This window comes from Empidonax traillii, unplaced genomic scaffold (assembly GCF_003031625.1).
Source record: "Empidonax traillii isolate 1590-97213 ecotype Southwest subspecies unplaced genomic scaffold, ASM303162v1 scaffold1419:size123340, whole genome shotgun sequence".
NCBI lineage: Eukaryota > Metazoa > Chordata > Aves > Passeriformes > Tyrannidae > Empidonax > Empidonax traillii.
In genome coordinates, this window is record NW_020956612.1 from 46044 (window position 1) to 66661 (window position 20618).

A 20618-nucleotide genomic window follows, 5' to 3' on the forward strand; every position below is an offset into this window, starting at 1 on the left:
TTCAGAGAGCTCAGCAGCCACAGGTACATGAGTTGGAAGGAACAGAGCTGTTTGCACGAGTTGAGGAAACATCACTGAAATCAGTCTCACACATAATTCAAGGCAAAGTGAAACTCACTGTTACTAAAGAAAGCAAAGTTTACATGATTTGTTAACTGATGGAGTCTGATTACAAAAAATAAACTATGAGATTTATAGACTCCAAAAGAGATCCCTAATCCATAAGACATGAAGTGCCTCATAAGCTGAAGGCTACAGAGTCCATTTGTCCTCATGTTCTGCATGGTTGTTTTACAAACTGCTACTTTGTCCTCTCTTGATACCACGGATAACCTGATGCTTCCTGGTAGAGCTGGACAAATGCTCACCAGCTCAATAGGTACAAATGTACACAATTTTTCCACTTCGGAGGAGAAAAATCCCACTTTTTTCTAATTTCTAACTACTAGACAGCTGGCCACAGTTAAAGCACCATCTAGTACTTTCTGGTTAGCCTTAGCTATACGCATATTTGTAATTTTCAAAACCTAAACTGTAGTTACAGAGTTATGATGGTATCCATTACACTGGTGCTTTTTTATCATTGTTACAACTTCTGCCCAAAATGTTGGCAGTATTAGGACAATTCAGCAACATGTAATTTAACTTACCTCGCATCCAGAGCCGAGGGTGGTCCCTCTGATCAGGTCCGAGGTCACTGATGGGGCAGGTTCAGCGAAAGTTGTCCTTGCCTTTGCCAGAGTCAGCCTGATGAGGGAAACCCAAAAGCTCTTTTATCAGCTCTCCCCCATCACTGTGCGACCTGCACCAGATCTCCCTCATGGGAAAACCACACGTGGCCAAACCAAAGAGCTCATCACCATCCTGGGAGTCAACCTGCCAGCGTGGTTCTATGAGCACTGCCAGGCTGAGATACCCATCCCCTGTGGTGTGATACACCACAGCTGGCTTTATTCCTTCTCATTTATTGGTGTTTAATTTAAATGGGGCCGGTGACTCCATTTCCATCCGAGCAATACCAAAGCTGGGTGTAAGCACAAAGCAGCTGTGCTCTGCCCTCACGGGCCCTTAACCACCATCAAACCCCTCCCTGCACCTCTGCACTTTTGGACTTCATCCTGCTCGGGCTGTGACCTGCTCCTGCCCACAGGGAGGAGCAGCCCAATTGCCACTGATGGGGCAGAAGGCAGCGAGCCGTGTCTCCTGCTCCCGTGGCCCAGTGCCAGATACGGAGTTACGGAGCCACGGGCAGATGTTCGATGAAGGTTCCAAGGGGCTGGATCATACACCCAGGGACCAGAATAGCATCAAACAGCCCAGATCCTCAATCCTCACTTTTGTCATTACCAAGCACTATTTCAGCGTGAGATGGGGCCCAAACCTCCCCTGGCTGCTCACAGTTGCCTACATGACCTTTAGTTAACCTGGTTCAGCTATTAAGCTCATCTTGTTCCACCCCCTGCCATGGACAGGGACACCTTCCGCTAGACCAGGTTGCTCCAAGCCCCATCCAACCTGGCCTTGGACTCCGTGGGAGTGAAAATATGGAGAGAGAGAAGAGAATCTAACAAAGGAAAGGGAGAGGGAGAAACCCCGATGAAAAAGGATAAGGTGAAAACAAAAAAAGAGCTTATTACAGAACAGATAGTGCATTCTTAGCCACAGCAGGAATGAAAAGTCTTTCATCAGGTTCATGGTTTGGAGGCTCAGAGAGTGTACTTTATGTTTCTCCTGTCTTGGAGCAGCAATTCCCATTTCCAGGCAGCCTCACACCTCCTGCACTCACCATGGGCAGTGGGGACACAGCGTTGGGAAAGCAGTGATGTGGGAAGGGCTCTGGCATTCCCTGACACCTGCCCCCATCAGACCAGAGGGGAATTGCAGGGAGCCCCTCTGGGATTGGCAGGAGCTGAGGACACAGAGGGCAGGATGGAAGCCTCAGCCAAATTCGGGATACCGAGACATAAATCACATTCTAGTCCCTTTTTCTTTCCCTGTGGGAAATGGAATTCCTTAACCCATGGCTAGGCACATGCTGGCCAACCTGAAGGGGCTCCAGCCTTGGCCAAGAGAGAACAATCAAATGCTCTTTTTGAGGGTGACTGCAAACCTTTGAAATGAGCACCCCTGGGAGACCTCAGCTCACATCTTTCAAAGAGCCAGCAAAAATCCCAGCTTAGGGAAAAGAAGGATTTTTAGATGTTGTTATTACTTTTAGAGATAATGCCTTTTCCATAAATCAAGAAGGGATATGTATAATTAGTTGTCATAGAATCATAGAACATCCTGAGCTGGAAAGGACCCACAGGGATCCCTGAAGTCCAGCTCCTGGCCCTGCACAGGCCACCCCAGCAATCCCACCCTGTCCTTGAGAGCTTTCTAAATGCTCCTTGAGCTCTGGGTGTCAAATGTACTAAAAGGCAAAAGGGAAACAGCAGCCACAATTTTCCTATGCAGTGTGATTTAACACCACCACAGAATATAGAAGAGTCATGTGTCAGCATCCCTGTAAAGGCCTTTTCTGGAATACTAAATCCAAGCTGCTGTAACACTGTGAGGTCACTCACAGGCCTGTCCCTCAGAGCCTACGCTCCTCTCTGCTGCCACAGCTGGCACCTGCTATTTCCTGCATCAACAGCATCTACACAAACAGACCAAAGACACAAGTCCTTATTTAAAAAGGGAGCAGGATCACACTGACCTTCCAGCTCATCCCATTCCACCCCCTGCCACGGGCAGGGACACCTTCCACTAGCCCAGGGTGCTCCAAGCCTTGTCCAACCTGGCCTTGGACACTTCCAAGGATGGGGCAGCCACAGCGTTCTCTGGGCAACCTGTGCCACGCCAGTTATGACTGAGGAGGACTGGTGTGAGTGGGGAATGTGTATAGAATGGATTTGCTTACGGGAGCTGTATCATACAATTTCTCTGGGAAGCAGAAACCATGGCATACTTCGGAGTATTTCCCATCTGACTTTCTTTATTTCCTCATATCTTAACAAACATAACAAATTGAAACATGGTGCTATTTCTTTTCTGTTCTGTAATAAAAAAAGATACGTTATTTTGATGCCCAGAAAATACATTAAACATTCATTTATTTGTGAGATTTTCATTATATTATTACATACGCCTTGGTTTGGTTCATAGGAAATGTACAGTTCAACGTGCTAATTTTATTACCAATTTTATAAAGGCATGGAGCTTTATACCAGACAGGTGAGAGAGTTTCCCATGTATTGCTGAGTACAGGTGAGACTGGAATTCAAGCAATATGCCTTATCCTTGTGATAGAGTAATTTCAGAGAGAGGTGCTTGTTTAATTAGAATCAAACATAATCTTACAATCAAATAATAAGTACAAAAAAAAGGGACGGGTTTTTTTTTTAATATGTGCAATAGCTTGTTAGTCTCCTACTATTTCTAATTCCTTTTGCACTTTGTCTTGTACCTGCAGCTGAATGGCACTTCTTAAATATCCAGGCTGAACTTTTCAGGAATTATTAGCAATTCTAAGAGCCTGTTCAGAGTTATCCTATGGGGGCCCAAACCCAAGTATTTAGCACTCTCTGACAATGTGAATCCCTTAAGGTAGATAATATTGAGGTGAAATTATTAATCCTTACCCAACTGCTTCCATCCAGAGATAGCATATATTCATCCCAAATGAACTGTGACATCTCTTTTGTTCCACAGCCTCAGTCACTCAGGTTATCTGGCCAAGGAGCAATAGTTGAGATCTGCCTAAACATTTAGAAAAGTTTCAAATTTCACTAGGCAGCCGAGCATTTTTACACACTACTTATTTATACAGACAAACTACATCAGGCTCACTTAATCCGCTCCACCCTATGCCTAACCAACGTAATGGCTCGCTATTTGTCTTAAACTATAAACCAAATATTTAAAAACAAAACAAACAAAGAACACTATTGGGTTTTACAAACAAGTATATGGCATAATAGCTTGTGGTAATGCTGCAGGCTGGAGCCCTGGGGTGCAGAGGCCCCCTCAGAACCAGTACTCGGACACGAAGATGTGGACGTTGACGATGTTCCGGTGGGACACCACCCCCCCCATCACGTAGTTCATCTCCAGCTTCAGGATGGCATGGAAGGGTCCAACAATGGGCCTCACCTGGCGAACTACACCTGTGGGGACAGGAATAGGTTGGTGGGATTAACAGGAGAATCAGCCAGGTCTGGATGAGCTACGCTGCCCTTTGTGGAATGGCATTTTATCTATTGGGTCTCACAATAAAGCTGGCAAAATGAGAATAAAATACAACTTGCACATTGAAATACCTTGAAGAGGATATAGAATTAGCACTAAAATGCTGCTAAAGGCAGAAAAAACCCTATATATTCTGAAGTCAGCAATATTTTTTTTACCTTTTATTCAGAGACATAAATTCAATAAGCAGGCTGTGACACTGCTTTCCCACAGGAGATTTCCCTGGATAAACCAGCACGCACATTGCCACAAGCACACCTGGGGATGGCATACCACTCCTGGGTCTGTGTTGAAAACCTCATTTCATTTGGGACAGCAGAAATCATTCTGGAGAGCAGCCCCTTTCCAGCACACTCCAGGCAGGGACCGAAGCTGAAATCACGCTCCTGGACTCTGGGCAGAGTGTGGGACAGGACCTTGGGGAGGCACATCTGGGCCACGAGGTGTTATCAGTACCTTGACATGATGTGGCTGAACAGAACAGGGTTACAGCTTCAGACCTACAAAAGGAAGTCAACACAAGCTCTGCCATTGACTCCAAAGGCTCCAGGTCAGGTCCTAAAACATGTTCTCACTTCACTTACACTCCCTAGGCCTGGTGTTACAGAGCAGGCAGCTCCCAGCTGCTCCCAGCTGGAAGGATGTACCCAAATGTCCAGACCACACGAAGCCAAGGGCAGCAGGCACTGGGAGCCCCTCCTCAGATAACAGACTGAGCTGACAGGGCCTTTGGTTCAGAAAGAAATACAGGGTGCAAGGAAGAAGGTTCTCCTCCTGCCTTGTGTGCTGGGGGTTGTGTTTCACAGGCAGGCAGCACACCAGTGCCATCCCAGAGTCCCAGCTGAGCTCCTGCAGCCACTCCCTATCAGCACACTGGCCTGAGATCTGATGGGAGACAGAAACATTTGCTTATGCAGGCTGTCAGCACCTTTTGCTAAGGGAGGGATGACATTACAGCTTTGTCCTGTTCAAACACTAACTAATACCTTCAGCATGCAGGGAAATTGCAAACTTTTCACCACAGTCACTTTCCTTGCCATATTTGATGAATACACTTTTTAAGCATCCTTCCCCCTACAATTTATATGTACATACATTTATATATATATATATATTTATTTTTTTTTAACTTTCTTGGCTACTCTCCTGCAGCTTATAAAAATGACTGGGCTTGGCAGATGATGTATTGAAACAGAAAAGCCTTGCTAACATTGCCCTCCCTTTAGGGTCACACTGAAAGCATTTTGCTAACAACCCCCCATCCCATTATTGCAGGCCCTGCTCTGACTGACAACCACGGAAACACGCAGCGTTGGCATCACTCAGTGCTGGCAGGCTGGAACCCACCCTGGGAGCAGCTCTTGCTGTCATCACCAAGCTCTGAGAGCAAAGGCTGCTGGTTCCATTTAGCAACGGTTTTACAGCATTCTACACTCTCTTGCCCTGCTCTTGTAGAGTCTACTCTGGTCTGGAGGAGGGATTGCCAGTGGTGTCTTTTCTGCTGTGCTATGGCATCCCTTCACACATCACTGCATCCAAAGCCATTTGTAACCTTCTCCATCCTGTTTGGCTGCATCCTGCTAACAGGCAGGATGAAAGGGAGGGATGGGCAAGCTCTGCCATCTGTGTGGCAGTGCCTTTCCACACAGCTTCAAAATCAAGCCTATAAAATGGTTGGGAAGTGAATGCCATGCATGCTGACAGCTCTGCTGAAGCAGAGACTGAGGGAATGGACAGAAACACAACACCACCACAACATTAAATAAAACGGAAAAAACAACAAACAAAAACTCCAGCCAATGTCCTGAAATGACCACCCTGAAGAAACTATTTCAGTCCTCTCCCATTAAATGAACAGGATGATCCAGCAGGTGGGTTTGTGCTACAGCAGGCGTGTAAGGATGCAGTCATTTGGAATGGGCAGAAGGAAAAAAAAGGAGTTAGGGGAAAACCTTGAAATGTTCTACTGGACGAAAGCATGAGAGGTTTGCAGCTCTTGGCAGATTCACTCCTCGAGAGCTTCACGTTTTTGTTTTGTGACAAGTGCTAAAATTGGAAACCTGAGTATTTGTCTCCACCAAACTCAAGGACAAATGCAAGTGGGAACTGTGCAACAGCAAAGCTACTCAGAGCCTGAAATCGGGCTCCATGCTTATCCAGTTCCCAGTGATCCTGTCACAGTGCTCCCAGGACTTGCCTCAGAAATGCTGTGAAAGGCCACCTTGCAGAAGGTGTTGCTGCCATTTGGTGCTGCCTGTGTGTGGTTCTCTGCTGTCTCGTGCCTTTCGTGGGAGGTGCAAGGGAGGGACAGCTCTGCCAGACCCAAACAAGGCCAGCAGTGCCAAACAGAAATCCAGAGAAAAAGCTTGAGATCCAGGCACGGTCCCTGTAATTCACACACATGGCTCAATGAAATCAGTCAATATCCAAAAGCATTTAGCCCAGGACACATTTGAAGGAGCCACATGTAATAATTCTGGATGTTTTCAAGCACCATGGATTTAGGAGACACTGCACCATTTGCATCAACATACTGTTTCACTCTCCCTTTTGGCAGACTGGTGGGTCCAGATTGGTGGTCTGGCATCCGTCACAGTTTATAGCTGAATATTAAGTATAAAAACATACCTTACAGTAACAGGAAGGTTACAATTTTTAGATGCACTGAAAAGTCAGGAAATGCAGAAATTAAGCTGCTGCTTTTTGGTATCCTTTTTTACCAGTCTAAATCCAAAGTAGCTGGATGGAGCCACTCAGATTTGACATGGGGATAACTGCAGATTGGGAATCAGTCCTGGATGAATGCAGCAGTGTCCACTGTCCTGTGAGTCGCTCTCTGTAGGATGTCAGGAGCACAGTGGTGCTGCTCAGTAAATGACCTGAAAATAGAGGCCTCTCACATAGCAACACTTGGTCCTTTTGGGGACCAAAACTTCAGGCAAATGGGGTGAGTTTATTTAAGGAAGTTCACCCCAATCTCTTCCCAAGAAAATTACTTTCAGCTAGGTAAGCATTTTGCACACACAAAAAAATGTGTCTATATTTGGACAGGGAGAATCACTGATAATAAATGAACATGGAGGTTCCCACTGCTGCTGAATCCCATGTGTTGGGCATCCTTGAGCACCTACAGGCACATCTGTGGCAGCAATTGCTAGTGCCTTGCAGCCTGCTGTGCTGCTGGTGCTGCTCCTTCTCTTTGGTCCATAACCTGTGACCCGAGCACAGGCTCAATCTGCAGAGAATGCCCCGTGTCACAGGCCAGGCAAAGGCCTTCCATCAGCTCACCTGTGTTTGGATTTGCTGTTTTGTTAACGGAGCAGAGATGTCATTACACACCCCAAATCTGCTTGGCTATCTTCATGGTTTGTTGACCTCCTTTAGAAAGCAATGATAAGACTTATTTTTTCCTGCACACTTTACCCATATTGTAAACAGGATCTGTGGCCATCCTTTCCACCTGCTGATCTGTGTAAGCAAACAGCCTTGGAGTGAGAGGCAGCAAGTTTTTGGATGTCACAGTGATAGTCTGACCATGGCCCAGAACGTCTAAAGCTCCGTAATTAATACACTGAGCTGTTCTCTTTTCCTGTTTCTTCTTTCATGTTTCATATTTTAGTTTTGTCTAAGGTAAAAGTATGTCACCCTGTATAGTGAGGACAATAACCTAAATAATATATAATACTTACTTTCCGATGCTTTTAGTGAAGGAATTTTTCCTAATATCCAGTCTAAATCTCCCCTGGTGCCACTTGAGGCCAGTTCTTCTCCTCCTGTCCCTTGTTCCCTGGAGCAGAGCCCGCCCCCCACATCCTGCTCCCCTCTCTTGTCAGGGAGTTGCAGAGCCAGAAGGTCCCCCCGAGCCTCCTTTTCTCCAGGCTGAGCCCCCCCAGCTCCCTCAGCTGCTCCTCACCAAACTTGTTCTCTAAATGCCACAGGTATTCCTTGGCTTGTCTATGCCTCTTTAAGATATCATTACATTTCTCTGCTTTGAAATATGTGAGACCCTCAGGCAGTTCACCTCTGTGTCTGGTTTCTGCTTGTACTTCTGCGTGAGGCAGCTGATTTGCTGCGGAGCTCCATCTCCAGCTGAGGGGAGGCACTGCTGTTGTGTTACCACCTTAACCTGTTCTAGGGTGCAAGACCCTCCCTTACCACGAATTCACATTTTGCCTCCAGAAATCCAGACTCTTAGTTCTGACTTCTGTGCTAAGCTCACTGCCCAGTATGCTGAAGCACTTGCAAAACTCTTTGAAAATCCTTTTTTTAAAAAAACAAACAAACAAACAAACAACTTTCTTCCTTTTTTTCACTGCTAACCGCAAAACTGCTGCACTTACACTCTCAGGGGACCTGGGTCGTGGTGTTCCTCACACCCCTGGCTGAACACTGCATTTGAATTTTCTCTAGAGAAAGTTCCTCCAACAGGGACCTCTATGGATTGCAGAAAGCAAAGCAGAACCAAAGCACTGATGTTCACACTGCCACAAGAAAAGGCTGGTTCGCCTTGGTTACATTTTCTATTCCAGAGCTGAAGCTCACAGGGTTTTCCACAGGGACTGATTCTTGAGTCCAGTCAAATATTTAAATCTGTATCATCATTAAGAGCACAGAACAGACATAAGTTGCACCCATTCTTCGAAAAGAGAGCCTCAGAGAACCCAAACTTTTAAGGATCCCCAAAAAATCAATCAGAGAAGTATCAGTGGAGCCTGTGAGGAATCAAGGGCTGCCAGGGGCTGTATCTGATGTCTGTTGGAACTGAACTCCTCTTGCCTTACCTGCCTATGCAGTTATATGTATCTGTGTATATAAAAACAATCCCAATTACTGCCAAATCAAAAGTTATTCTTCCAAATAACCCATGAGCTACGCTCAGAAAAATACAGTAAACACTGTTATCAAAAATGGGATCAATTCCCTCAACCGCATTTCAAGCTCTGTGTTCAGTAACAAGCACAAGAGCTCTTTTCCTCTTACCCCTTTCCCATTGTTCTTCCATGAGGTTATAGGATATGGTTTTATTTTGGTCATCATGTGCTGATCAGGGCTGAAGCAGGCACAGCTTGCCCATGCTGGCATGGCACATGGCCTTTTGGTAGCAGTAATAGGAATGTCTTGTCCTCATTGAATAGATAAAATCCCACATGAGAAGCATAACAGCCCAAGTAAATCAGTTTTTCCCTTAAATTTCCTAATCCTTGGGCTATGAGTCTTCCAGATCAGATTGTAAGCAAAAGTTGAAGTCCATCATTAAATAGAATCCCAGAATTGTTTGAGTTGGAAGGGACCTTAAAGCTCATCTTGTCTCACCCCTGCCATGGGCAGGGACACCTTCCTCTACCCCAGGTTGCTCCAAGCCCCGTCCAACCTGGCCTTGGACACTTCCAGGGATGGGGCAGCCACAGCTTCTCTGGGCACCCTGTGCCAGGGCCTCACAGGGCAGAATTTCTTCCAAATATCCAACCTAATATCCTTTTCCTAAAATCCTTTACCCCTCTTTCAGTTTGAACCGACTGTGAGCTCATGACCCCATTGAAATGTGCCCCTTTTGAAAAGGAGCACTGGAAAGATTGACAAGAGAATGTGCTGTTACAGGGTAAGAGAGAGTGCTGTCTGTTTTCAGATGCAGCTTTTGGGACGAGCTGTTAGTGACACCTACGAGAGAGATTTCAGTGACTCAAAAGAACACCTTATAATTTTTCCTCCAGCTATTTTCCTTGTGCTTTAAATGGATACTTGGAACGTGGAATGATTCATTTGGAAAAATCTGAGTAGCAGAGAATGTGGTGAGAGCTGTGGAGCTGGAGCATAAACTCAGCTGAAACTCAGGGAATTTATTGGGCTTTGTATTAAATTCCAAATAATCTCAGCCTATGTTCTTAAGTCCTGCATTTGGCCATTCCTGGATCTCTGTTTCCCCACAAAACCCATTCTGATCCTTTTTACAGCCTTGTCAGAGATGAATAGTCTGAAGTGCCACATCACAGCAGTAACTGCCCTTGTCTAAGCAAATGGACCTGTGGGAATCACAAAACCAGCTGTCACCTCAGCCCCCTGGAACCTACAGCCATGGCATGGCTGTCAAAGGAAAACACCCCAAAACACTGGCACACCGGTGGTAATGTGTGGTGAACTTGCTGCAGGGGAAAAGCATGTCTCTGAGTTTCCTTTAAGCAAAACAAGAAGGCTGATCTCCTCATGTTAATGCAAGATCCTGGACTACAACTTCAAGCTTTCTTTTCTCCTCAAGGCCTCTTGCTTTATACTGCTGGCCAAGATTTACAAAATTAGGAGGAAACACCTCAGCTGCATCAGTGCTACTTAAGAGCCTAGTCATAGTTTCAAAAGAGATGTTCAGGCAATTAGGAAATTCAGGACTAGGGAAAGAATCTATTCACAAGGCAATGTTGGGGGCTATTTTAAAAGGCAATGTTGATAGGATCATTCCAGAAATGAGCAAGAGGCACAAACCCAGCCATGAATAAATGCTTCTTTGGATCAAACCACAGACAAGGAGTTGCAGGTGAGGCTATCTCAGTCTACAGCATGTAAATACATATGTATACTGTGGAGCCAACACTACATTGCCAAATTTATTTTTGGCTCTGTAGACCTCAACTCAAGTCATGTTAAGATTTGTAAGGAAAAAAGTTATTTCTTACTCAGTATTCATTACAAATATACTAAGTTCATCAATAAGGTTGGAAAATAATTCATGCCCTGGTCACAAACAGAAGATACATATTTTAGGCTATTTTAGCAATTTTTTTCTGTAAAAACCTTTGGGGCTATGCACCCATTACAGTTTAATTAAATTCCTTTCCCAAAGGCTGCTCTTTATTCCAAAAGTTTTTGCCAAAGTAATGATTTGCAGTGCTTAAACTGCTCTGCCAACATAGTTACTGGAGTACTTGCTGCCCTACCCCATGCCAGGGGAGGAGGGATGTGAATGAGCTCTCAGATAACAGCTTGCTGGATCCTTCCCTTGAAAATACACTGCTTCCAACACAGCCCATTGGGGACTGTCCTGCTGCACCTGGAAGACTGAAAGCTGCCTTTGCTGAACTTCCTGAGGTTCCTGTCAGCCCCTGCCTCCAGCCTGTCACGGTGCCCCTGCATGGCAGCACAGCTCTGGTGCCACTCACCGTGTTTGGTTCCCCTGCACCCCTGTCCAGGTCCCCTCTGGCCCATCATCCAGGCCAGCGATGAAGAAACTGGCCCCAGTATGGACACTTGGGACGCAGCTCTGGTGACTGGCTGTGAGCTGTGCTGCTGATCGTAACCCTGTGACCCTGGAGCTCAGCCTTTTTCCATTTCCAACCTACCCCACTGTCCCCTTATCCAGCCTACATTTCCCTCAGGTTGCTTGGGAGGGTATTAAGAGAGGTGGTGTCGGAAGCCTCGCTAAAGTCAAGAAAAGCAACATCCACTCTTCTCACCCACTAATCCAGCCATCTCCTTGCAGAAGGCTGTCAGGTAGGCCAGGCATGATTTCCCCTTCATAAATCCTTGCTGACAGCTCCCAGTCACCTCCTTGTCGTTACGATGTTTGGAAATGGTTTCTGGGTGGCTTTGCTCCATCTCCTTCCAGGGACTGAGGGGAGGCTGACCAGCCTGTGCTTCCCTAGATCCTCCTTGGCTTCCCTGAAGATTGCAGTGACATTAGCCTTTTTCCATGGGAACTTCCGATCACCACAATCTTTTATAGATGAGAGTCCCTCACAACGGCATCGGCCAGTTTCCTCAGCATTTCTGGGGGCACCCCACCAGCTCCCACAGACTTGGCCATGCCCAGTTAGTTTAAATATTCCCTAACTTCAACCTCCTCCACTGAGAACAAGCATTTCTTCCCTCAGACCTTCCTGTTGCTCTGAGAACCCCCAGGACTCTTGAAAGCCAGTCCTGTCAGTAAGGAGTGAGGCAAAGAAAGCACCGAACACTTCAGCTTTCTCTCTGGCTTTTGCCACCCGGCCTCCTGCCCCATCCCTGCCTCCACAGGCAGCCTCTCAGGCATCATGCTCCTCCACTCCTCTCCAGTTCATGACTGTGCCTGAAGGCACAATCTAGCTGTCAAACTGCAGGCATTCCCCAGACCACCAGATGTCTGTCTGCTGACTTCAGAAAGTTAATGCACACTTGAGATTCCTCCATCTCGCAAAAGCTGAATAGTCTTTTTCATTTTCTCTTTTTGTGTGTGTGTGTGTGTGTGAAAGCTATCTATATTTCTCTCAATTATTTGTGACAATAACAATGTGGCTCCTGCTATGTGGTGCTCTGTAGTTTCTGATATAATCTGTTTTATTAATAAGTGGCTGCTCCTTGGAAAATGAAATATTTCTTGGTAATCATCACTGCAGGCTTCAAATCATATACAGAAAAATAGCTCTGAAGATATCATTAATCCTTGACTGCCACACCTGACAAACATAAATATGGCGAAAGGATTCAGAAAACTCATTAATCAAAACACAAGCACTGAAATAGATTTCCTCTTGCTTTGAAGTATATTGCCCTTCATTCAAGTTTGATGGTGAACACTTCACAAAACAAAAGATTTGGAGGATCGGGTTGGAATTGGATGTTAACAAGGTTTCCATGCTGATGGAGAGCTGCTCCACAGGAATGTGGGTGGCTATACGTGTCTTCGCTGAAGTGTTTTGGGGACAACATTTTCAAAAACATGGCCTTCCCAGATCTTTATTCAAATTCCTACAAAAAAGGTCTATTTTTCAACTGTTGAGCAATCAAGTGCCTAGAAAATGCTTCAGAAGTCAGTTTGGGCACATAAAATTCACTTTTATAAACTATATGACACTCAGGGTAATTCTACTGTTGCTTTAGGCTTATCAAAAATAGTGGTCCTGCTATATCCTGTCCCCTCCCCTTGGATTAACACCTGAAAGAAAAGAACCCCAGCTGTAGCTTGCCCCACAAGACCTAATGGCGAGCACAGGGCAGGGGCTGCAGTGTTTGCTCAGGGCTGGACAGAAGGGGATTTCCCTTTTGAGCACCAGCAAGGCTCCTGAACACCGACCAGAGTGTGGCACCAGTGGCATGAACAGGACTCCTGATAACCTGGGCCAGCTCAGAGCTGACTGCAGTGCCATGTTACCTTGGGAGAGAAAGCAGAGCTCTGCTTTAGTGACTGTTTAAACAACTGTGTCTAAAGCTCTCCAGGTACTCCCAGCCTTGGAAATTTCCACCCAGGGTACCAGTCTTAGTTTAAGTTTAGCTAAAACTGAATCTACTTCTCTTTTTGCCTTTTGCTTCAGTTCCAAAGAAAAAATGAAATTACAGTACAGGAACTACATTTCGGCATGAAAGAAAGGATCTTTCTGCCTTATTCAACAGATCAGAAATTTGGGATTCAATTTATTATAAATGCTATCCTTCAACCACTCAATGAAGTTTAATTTCATTAACACTTGGGCTTCTCTAGAAAGCTTTGATTGCTGAAATGCATCAAATAAAGAGGCCATAAAGAGGCCTCATGGTATTAATACATTTTTTGGCCAGAAACAAATGGTAAATATTTTCAAAGCTATTATCTGTCATGTTGGATCATATGGAGCCTCAGTATTATGAAAGAATTAAAAACAACCTTTGATTTTACTGAGGTTTGGCTAGTTTACAAATACTATGATCTTTATTAAGGATACCAAATAACTTCAGAGAGATGTGCTCTTATCTTGGTTTGGCAAAGCTGAAGTGCTTTTAGATCCCTGGTTTGCCTTCCAGCCAAACCTTGCAATGGGTTTTAATGTTGACAATGCTGCGAAATCACTCATGCCTAAAATGCAATAACTGTACTTGAAGTAGCCTCATTAAAAAATAGTTTCCACCATATATTTTTTAATCTTTCCTGTTCCACCTTTGAGAACGTGACATGCTTTATGTAGTAGAGGAGTCTTACACATTACAAAAACAGGTGGAAAAACGTCAAGGATCAATGTCCAAAACGTGCAAAATCACATAAACCAGCCTCCTAATGCTTTATTCCCAATATCTTATTTACAGAGGGTTTATAGTCCATCATGTGCATCATCATGGACGAGCAATGTCTCCATTCAGTGAGAGTGGCTGTGCTCACCCTGCCTGTCCCACAACTGCATTATTCCAGTGCAGCCAAGCTCGGATCCCTGACATCTGGGCAATTAATTATTGCAAGCCTAAGTGTTTTTTGGCAGTGTGCCACATTATGGCACACAGCACAATACGGCTGGAGTGAAATTTGGCATTAGGAAGGTTGTTCCACTCCAGCACAAGGCTCATTCTCACCAGAAAAGCACCCTCAGCGTTTCTCAGACACGAAATGAAAATCCACCTCCCGCTCAAGGTGCTTGTTTGCCCCCAAGAAGAGCTCTCCAGCCCGATATTTTTCTGGAGGGGAGGGAGGGTGTTGACAGATTTGACTACTGAACAGTGCACTCAGCAGCATCCCAAAAGGGCAGGTTTAGGCAATAAATCCAGGATCCCGTTTACCAAATGGCTTCTGGGCACCCTCATCTCAAATGCACAGCTACTTCTTTCTACAGGGCAACCTGGCAGAGAGAAAAACTCGCAGAATACTCTTTGCTGAGGGGTTCCTCTGTGAGAGGGGCAAGTCCAGAGATGAAACCAGGACAAAGATACTAAAGGGACTGTGTCTTTTTTAATGTGTGGCTGCAAGAGCCTGTCAAAAACCCCGCTGAATTACGTCCTCCTCTGTGAACTCGCTGGGAATGCCTGGCCAGGGCTGGTTTTGTGCAGCCAAACACCCCTGTCATTTCATGCTACTGGCATTACAGTCACGACAAAAGCCTCCTAATGCTGCTTGTTTCCCGGCAGGTGTATCCACTCAGGAGTTAATGTGCATTATCTCTCCTTGCCCTGTGAACAGCAGAGCTCTCCTGGATGCCCTGGCTCTGCCTGCACGTCCCTGGCCTCACAGAAGTTCAGCTGTAGCTGAGCTGCTGCTTCCAGTGTCACTGCTGTGCCAGGAAGCCCAGATCAGCCCAGGAATGTCCTTGTGCTAAACACCCTAAGACAAGCATGGCAGGAGCCAGCCAGCCTCTGGCCCAAAGCTACATCTGGAGCAGCAGAGGAGGCTCAAGCAGAGGGGAATGTGAAGGTACTTCCCGGCGAGTGGGTCCAGAGACAAAGCTCAGAACCAAATATTCTGCAGTTCAGTAACAGAATTTAATGCCAGACCATACAACTTGTGCAAGGATTTTGCCACTCTGCAAATGACCAAACTCGTTATGAGATACAGAACTACTCCCCCTGTGCTAAGGACAGGTTTCAGAGAGACAAACAAAGTCCCTGTCTCCTTCTCCTGCCCCCCAATCAGTATGGATCTCACAAGCACACTTTCCTATGGTATCTAGTTTTGTTTACCTCCTTGGCCATTCTTTACAAGTCTCTTCCCAACCTCTGGAACAACTAAACAATCATGATACCACCACAGAAATCAGACTGTGGATAAGTCCAGTGCTCTGCTATCAGCAGTTGAGTTGAGGCACTTTCTGTGACAGTTCAAAGGTGACATCATGAACTGTCACCTGTGTAAAAGAGGCTGCAAAGTCAGGACAGAGGCTGCAGTGAAATGCTTGCAGATACCAAGGGAGAGCAGTAGTACAAATCAGTGTGGGTATCGGTGTATTCAAGCAACAGCACAACCCCCCTGCAAACCTCTGTGGTGACATTTTATGGCTGTGTTGGCTCCGGGTGTTTTCCAGAACAGCACCATTCTGCTGCATAGGCAAGAATAGATATCTTAGGTTATTAGCAAATGCAATGTGGAAGATTTCAGCCTATCAAAGCTCCTTTTAGCTGTATTATGAAATTTTGAAACCTTCCTGAAGTTTACCAGATGACAAAGTGGGATTATTGTTATAAGGAAATGAATGCATAGCTGAAGGGGAAAGTGTTTTATAGCATCTGATAACACCTTAGGCACTGATAGGACATCTTTGTACAGGTTGAAAATGCATTCTTCATTTTTCACTGACAGCTGGTTAAAGGAGGAATGCAGTGAAAAGTCTATAAAAGCTTTGAAAAACCCCCAGAGCTGGATAATTCTGTACTTCTGTTTTTCTTCCACCCATGCTGGTAGGTGAAGTTGTTACCAGTATCCTTTGCACTCATTGCCACCTTGGCCTGTAACCACACCAGCAACACAGAGTCTACAGCACTTCCTGAACCATCTCTTTTTAAACAATAGGGTGGAAATATTGGAAGCAACTTTTTCCACAATTCTTTTTCACTAGCTTGCGTGAAGTCTACGTGCTGCCACTCCAGCAGTCTGGCTTTCATTCCTCCTCTTCCACTGGAAGATCATTTCTGTATGTCAGCAAAGCTGGTTTTTGAGTCTGTTCTTTTAGCTCCTCCATGTCTGATACTGCTGATCCTTGATTCCCGTTTGATACGTTTTCTTTCCTTGACTTTGCAATACTCTCCTTGTCTCTTCCTTCTCCTGCCTTTGGAAGTGCTCCTCCAACATCTCCTTTGGGAGACCGTGTTCTTTCTTTTTCTAACATTCCCTGGGGCAGCTCTTCCTCTGTTTCTATTTTCTTCTTTTTCCTTCCTCACAACCTGCTCCCTCACACTCATCTCCTCCTACGACCCCAGCTGCTCTGTCTCCATTAACAAAGCATAAACCAGCCTGACCAGCCACTGTCCATCCAATCTCATGGATTTCTCAGCTTCACTAACATGTCCTTGGATGTCTCAGTCTCAGATTAAAGGGATAATAATGCCTAAAGGTGGTGACCTGACTCTCTTCAGCCCACAACCCTCTGTCAGTGTTGCAGCCCTCACTTTCCTCCTGTAACTTCATCTCTAACAGCTTCTCCCACTCTTTAAACCTTTCCCGAAAGAACTGTACCTTTTCACTTTTTTATCGTTACACTTTTGAGAGCATCTTCTTGCTTTCCATTCACACAAACACAGGTTAGATGCAGGTCCTTCTTAGGACATCGTCTCTCTCCTGGTTTGTGAAAGCTTAGCAAAACACTAGGTTACTAAGGCCTTCCTGCAAGAGAATCTTCATTGGCCTCTCCTTTCTCCCCCTCTTTTCCCAGTGTTCCTTTCTTTCATTGAATCCCTTAATTAACTCCAGTCAAGGTTTATTACACTCAGCTCTTTCAGCAATACTAGTAATTTTTTACTGCTTTTTTTCCATATACCCTTATGAATTTCATCTCTCTCTGAGAGATGAATCTCCTGTAGAAGTTTTCTACCTTTTCTCTTGTAGAGGAAATCAGTCTTGTAGAAAAAGATCTCTGGTGATCTAACTTGCATTAGCAGATAAAATAGCTTAGATACTCTGGTCATTTCTCCTGAAAGATTACAGCAGAACGAAATATGCTTGTTGTTCCTTTTACCCAAGCACCTGTGATTTACTAACAGAATAAATGTATTCTTTCCTATGAAGGCAGCAAAACGACACTAGAAAACAGGCAGGGGAAAAAAATAATTAAAAATAGGCTACAGGGATTCCAGAGGCACATATGGTCATCCAGCAGGATGGGCCAGGTGTGCTCTCCCAGAAGTGTATGAAATGCTGATTGCAGCAAGTTGGAACATTGCAATTGCAGAGAGATTCCTGTAAACCTGTCTGGTACTGGGCTAGTTGGGCATTTGCTCTGCTGAGTTCCTGTGTTCCTGTAACAGTGGGATGACCAATAATGCTTTCTGATATCATCTACACCCTTTGTGTTCTTCCACCCTTACACAAACCCTTGCCTTTCTTTACAAGAGGGATTCACTTTGTGAACTCCCATGGACTAGGATCCCATCTTATTTATTTGTCTTGAAAACTTCCCAGCACTTTCTATGGGAATACTTAACATTCTGATTATTAATAACAAGAAAAATGATATTATGATGAGAGCAGCAGAACTGCTGCTGGCAGAATTATTTGCAATCCTAATTTTACACATCCAACGTGCTGTCCTGAACCTCTGCCCCTCCAGGTAATATCAGCTGGGGGTTTGTTTTGTTTTTCCTTTTCCAATTCTGCTGCAGGCAGTTTTCTTTGCAGCTTCCATCCATTAATCTCAAAGTACTTTTACATAGAGGAATTAATTAAGACTCTTGCACACAAGAATTAATTAAGACAGTAGTAGGCATGTTTTATCATCTCCATGTTGCACATGGGGGGGGAACTGAGGTGAAGAGAGTTGCCCAATTCTTTTGCAGAGCTGGGAGTGTAGTTGGGCATGCATCATATCTTCTCAATTTGGTGTATAAGAATATCCTTTCTCTCCTTACGTTGTGAGGCAAATATCCAGTTTACCGAGTAAAATACCACTGACACACAGTCCTGTACTTCAAAATGGAAATGCTTCCCTCAGGCGAATACCTTGGCCAGTTGACTTTCCAAACACATCCTTCTTTCTTATTTCAGACAGAAGGAAGCACACAGCACGAAAAGCAAACTACTGGAACCCCTGTGGGATCTGATAACATTTATACTCTGCTAAAGAATTGCCCCAGTACCTGAAATCTGTAATCTTATCATCCTGCTCTAACAGACTCTCCCTTTCTCAGCACTCACATATAACTTCTGTTTGATAAAGAAAGAAATATAAACCTAATGACTTGGGATTTTTATCTACAGCTCATAAAACCTTTGCAGAGCTGATTCTGGGCTACCCTGCTTCTGAAATGCACCAGTGCCACCTTCAGACCACAGTAAAAAGGGCTTCTTCACAAGTCATCTGTATGGCAGCAGCAGTGGTTTTGCTTTTCCTCCAGACAAGTTGTGCTGGAAAGCCCAGCAGCACATGTATGAACCTGAGCAGAACCTGCATAGTCCCATCCCAAAGCACAAATGTTCACTGGGAACATCGGTCCTTTATTTTCATAAATAAACATTAATAAAGGGCAATCAAGCACCACTTTTTAGTCCCTGGCATGAGAATCCTGGCCCGCTCCCCTGCCCCTGCTCAGTCTGGCAGAGCAGCACAGCAGCTGTGCCCTGCTCCTGCCCTGCACCCTCACAGTGTTTGCAGCTGCTGCTGTTGGTCCATACACTGGGTATGTGTGTGTACAGGTGTGGCTGCAGCCCAGACACCCCACAGCCATCCCATGCTGCCTGCATTGTGCATCGCACCCCCCAAAGGGCTCTGCAGGGAGAGGAACCCCCCGAGAACACGACCCCGAGCTGAGTCACAGCCCCTCCTGCCCTGCGAGGGCACGACCTGGAGACACAGATTACACTCCTGCCACAGCCCCTCCCTGCCTGGCTGGGACTGTAAATCAAATGCGCCTCTTCCATTCTGAAGTTTCTTCTAAGCCAAAGTATTTGACAGGTCCCCGTTACCCTCAACAGAAGGATTTATTTAAAACTGAAACAGCCTGTCATTAAATATTAAAACAGGTAACAATTTCAGTGAACCAGTCCTGCTTTAAAAGTTTGATTAATATCCAAAAATTGGTGCAATGCTGTTTCAAAAAGAAAGAACAGTTAATTAAATTTACAGTCTCTCTGCTGACATACTACGTATTTTATATTTGGGTTGATTATAATGGGCAAGCCTCATCATTTTAAAACTAAGCAATTTGCATTTGTAATTAGAACCAGTTCTGAAAAAACTTCTCAAATTAAAGTTTATGCCTCTGGTATTTTGATTAAAAAATTATCTGTGATATAAGTTCAACTTACATACTGGACTGGAGAATACTGTATCAATATAGGCTTGAAAATCAAGGTGGGGATTAATTACTTGAGTTAACTTCTTTGACCTTGTCCTACAGTATTGTTGAGAGAAGAAAGCAAGCAGAATATACTCTACTCACCCACTGTCATACCATCCATGTAACGCTTGATGATGTCAAAGGAATCTCTTAAATTTCCCTCTGTAATGTCAAATATGATATCTGCCTGGTTGGCCGGATACGTAGGTGTGATGGCACGAAGGAAAATAATCTCTGCAAATAAACAGTATCACAGAGTGTCCTGACGAGTATTTGAAAACACCACTGAAGAATCTGACAGAATTTGATCCAAAATGACTTGTCCTCAAAGCTGGCGGAGGACACCCCCTCCCCTCACCACTCCCAGTTTGTCCTTTAAAATGGAAAGAAAGAAGATCTGGGGGAAGGCAGGGTTTGGATGGATTTATTTTCTCCTCCTGCACCATCCAAGAAGCCCTGAAGCCAAAACACTCTTACTGTTAAGAGTCCAGAAAGAGCACTCTTAGAAACCAGTCTGACTTGCAGCGTGTACCCCAAGAGGACAACACGGAGGATCCGAAGGGTGGGCAGTGGAGGGAGCCAAAGAGATCGCTCTGATTCCCTCAGGCAAATTACTGCCATTACAATTTAGAGTCCTTTGGAGTACTGGAGGAGGGGTTTAGGTTTAAAAATAAAAGGGAGACTATTTTTAAGTCCCTTGT

The 20618-nt window shown here is 45.0% G+C and overlaps 1 protein-coding gene across 4 annotated transcripts in view; it reads right to left on the reverse strand.

Annotated features, from left to right (window-relative positions):
• Positions 1-3801: 3801 nt before the first annotated feature.
• Positions 3802-20618, reverse strand: part of FBLN1 (fibulin 1) — a 60146-nt gene continuing 43329 nt past the window's right edge. For 3 of the 4 annotated variants that reach the window (XM_027907215.1, XM_027907212.1, XM_027907216.1), the window contains 2 exons: positions 20020-20151; positions 3802-4151 (listed from right to left, as the gene is read on the reverse strand). In XM_027907215.1, the coding sequence (XP_027763016.1) occupies positions 4012-4151; positions 20020-20151 (272 nt within the window). In that variant the 3' untranslated portion in view covers positions 3802-4011. Of the gene's footprint in view, positions 4152-18583; positions 18678-20019; positions 20152-20618 lie in introns of those variants that run through there. The other variant, XM_027907214.1, reaches the window with a different exon arrangement.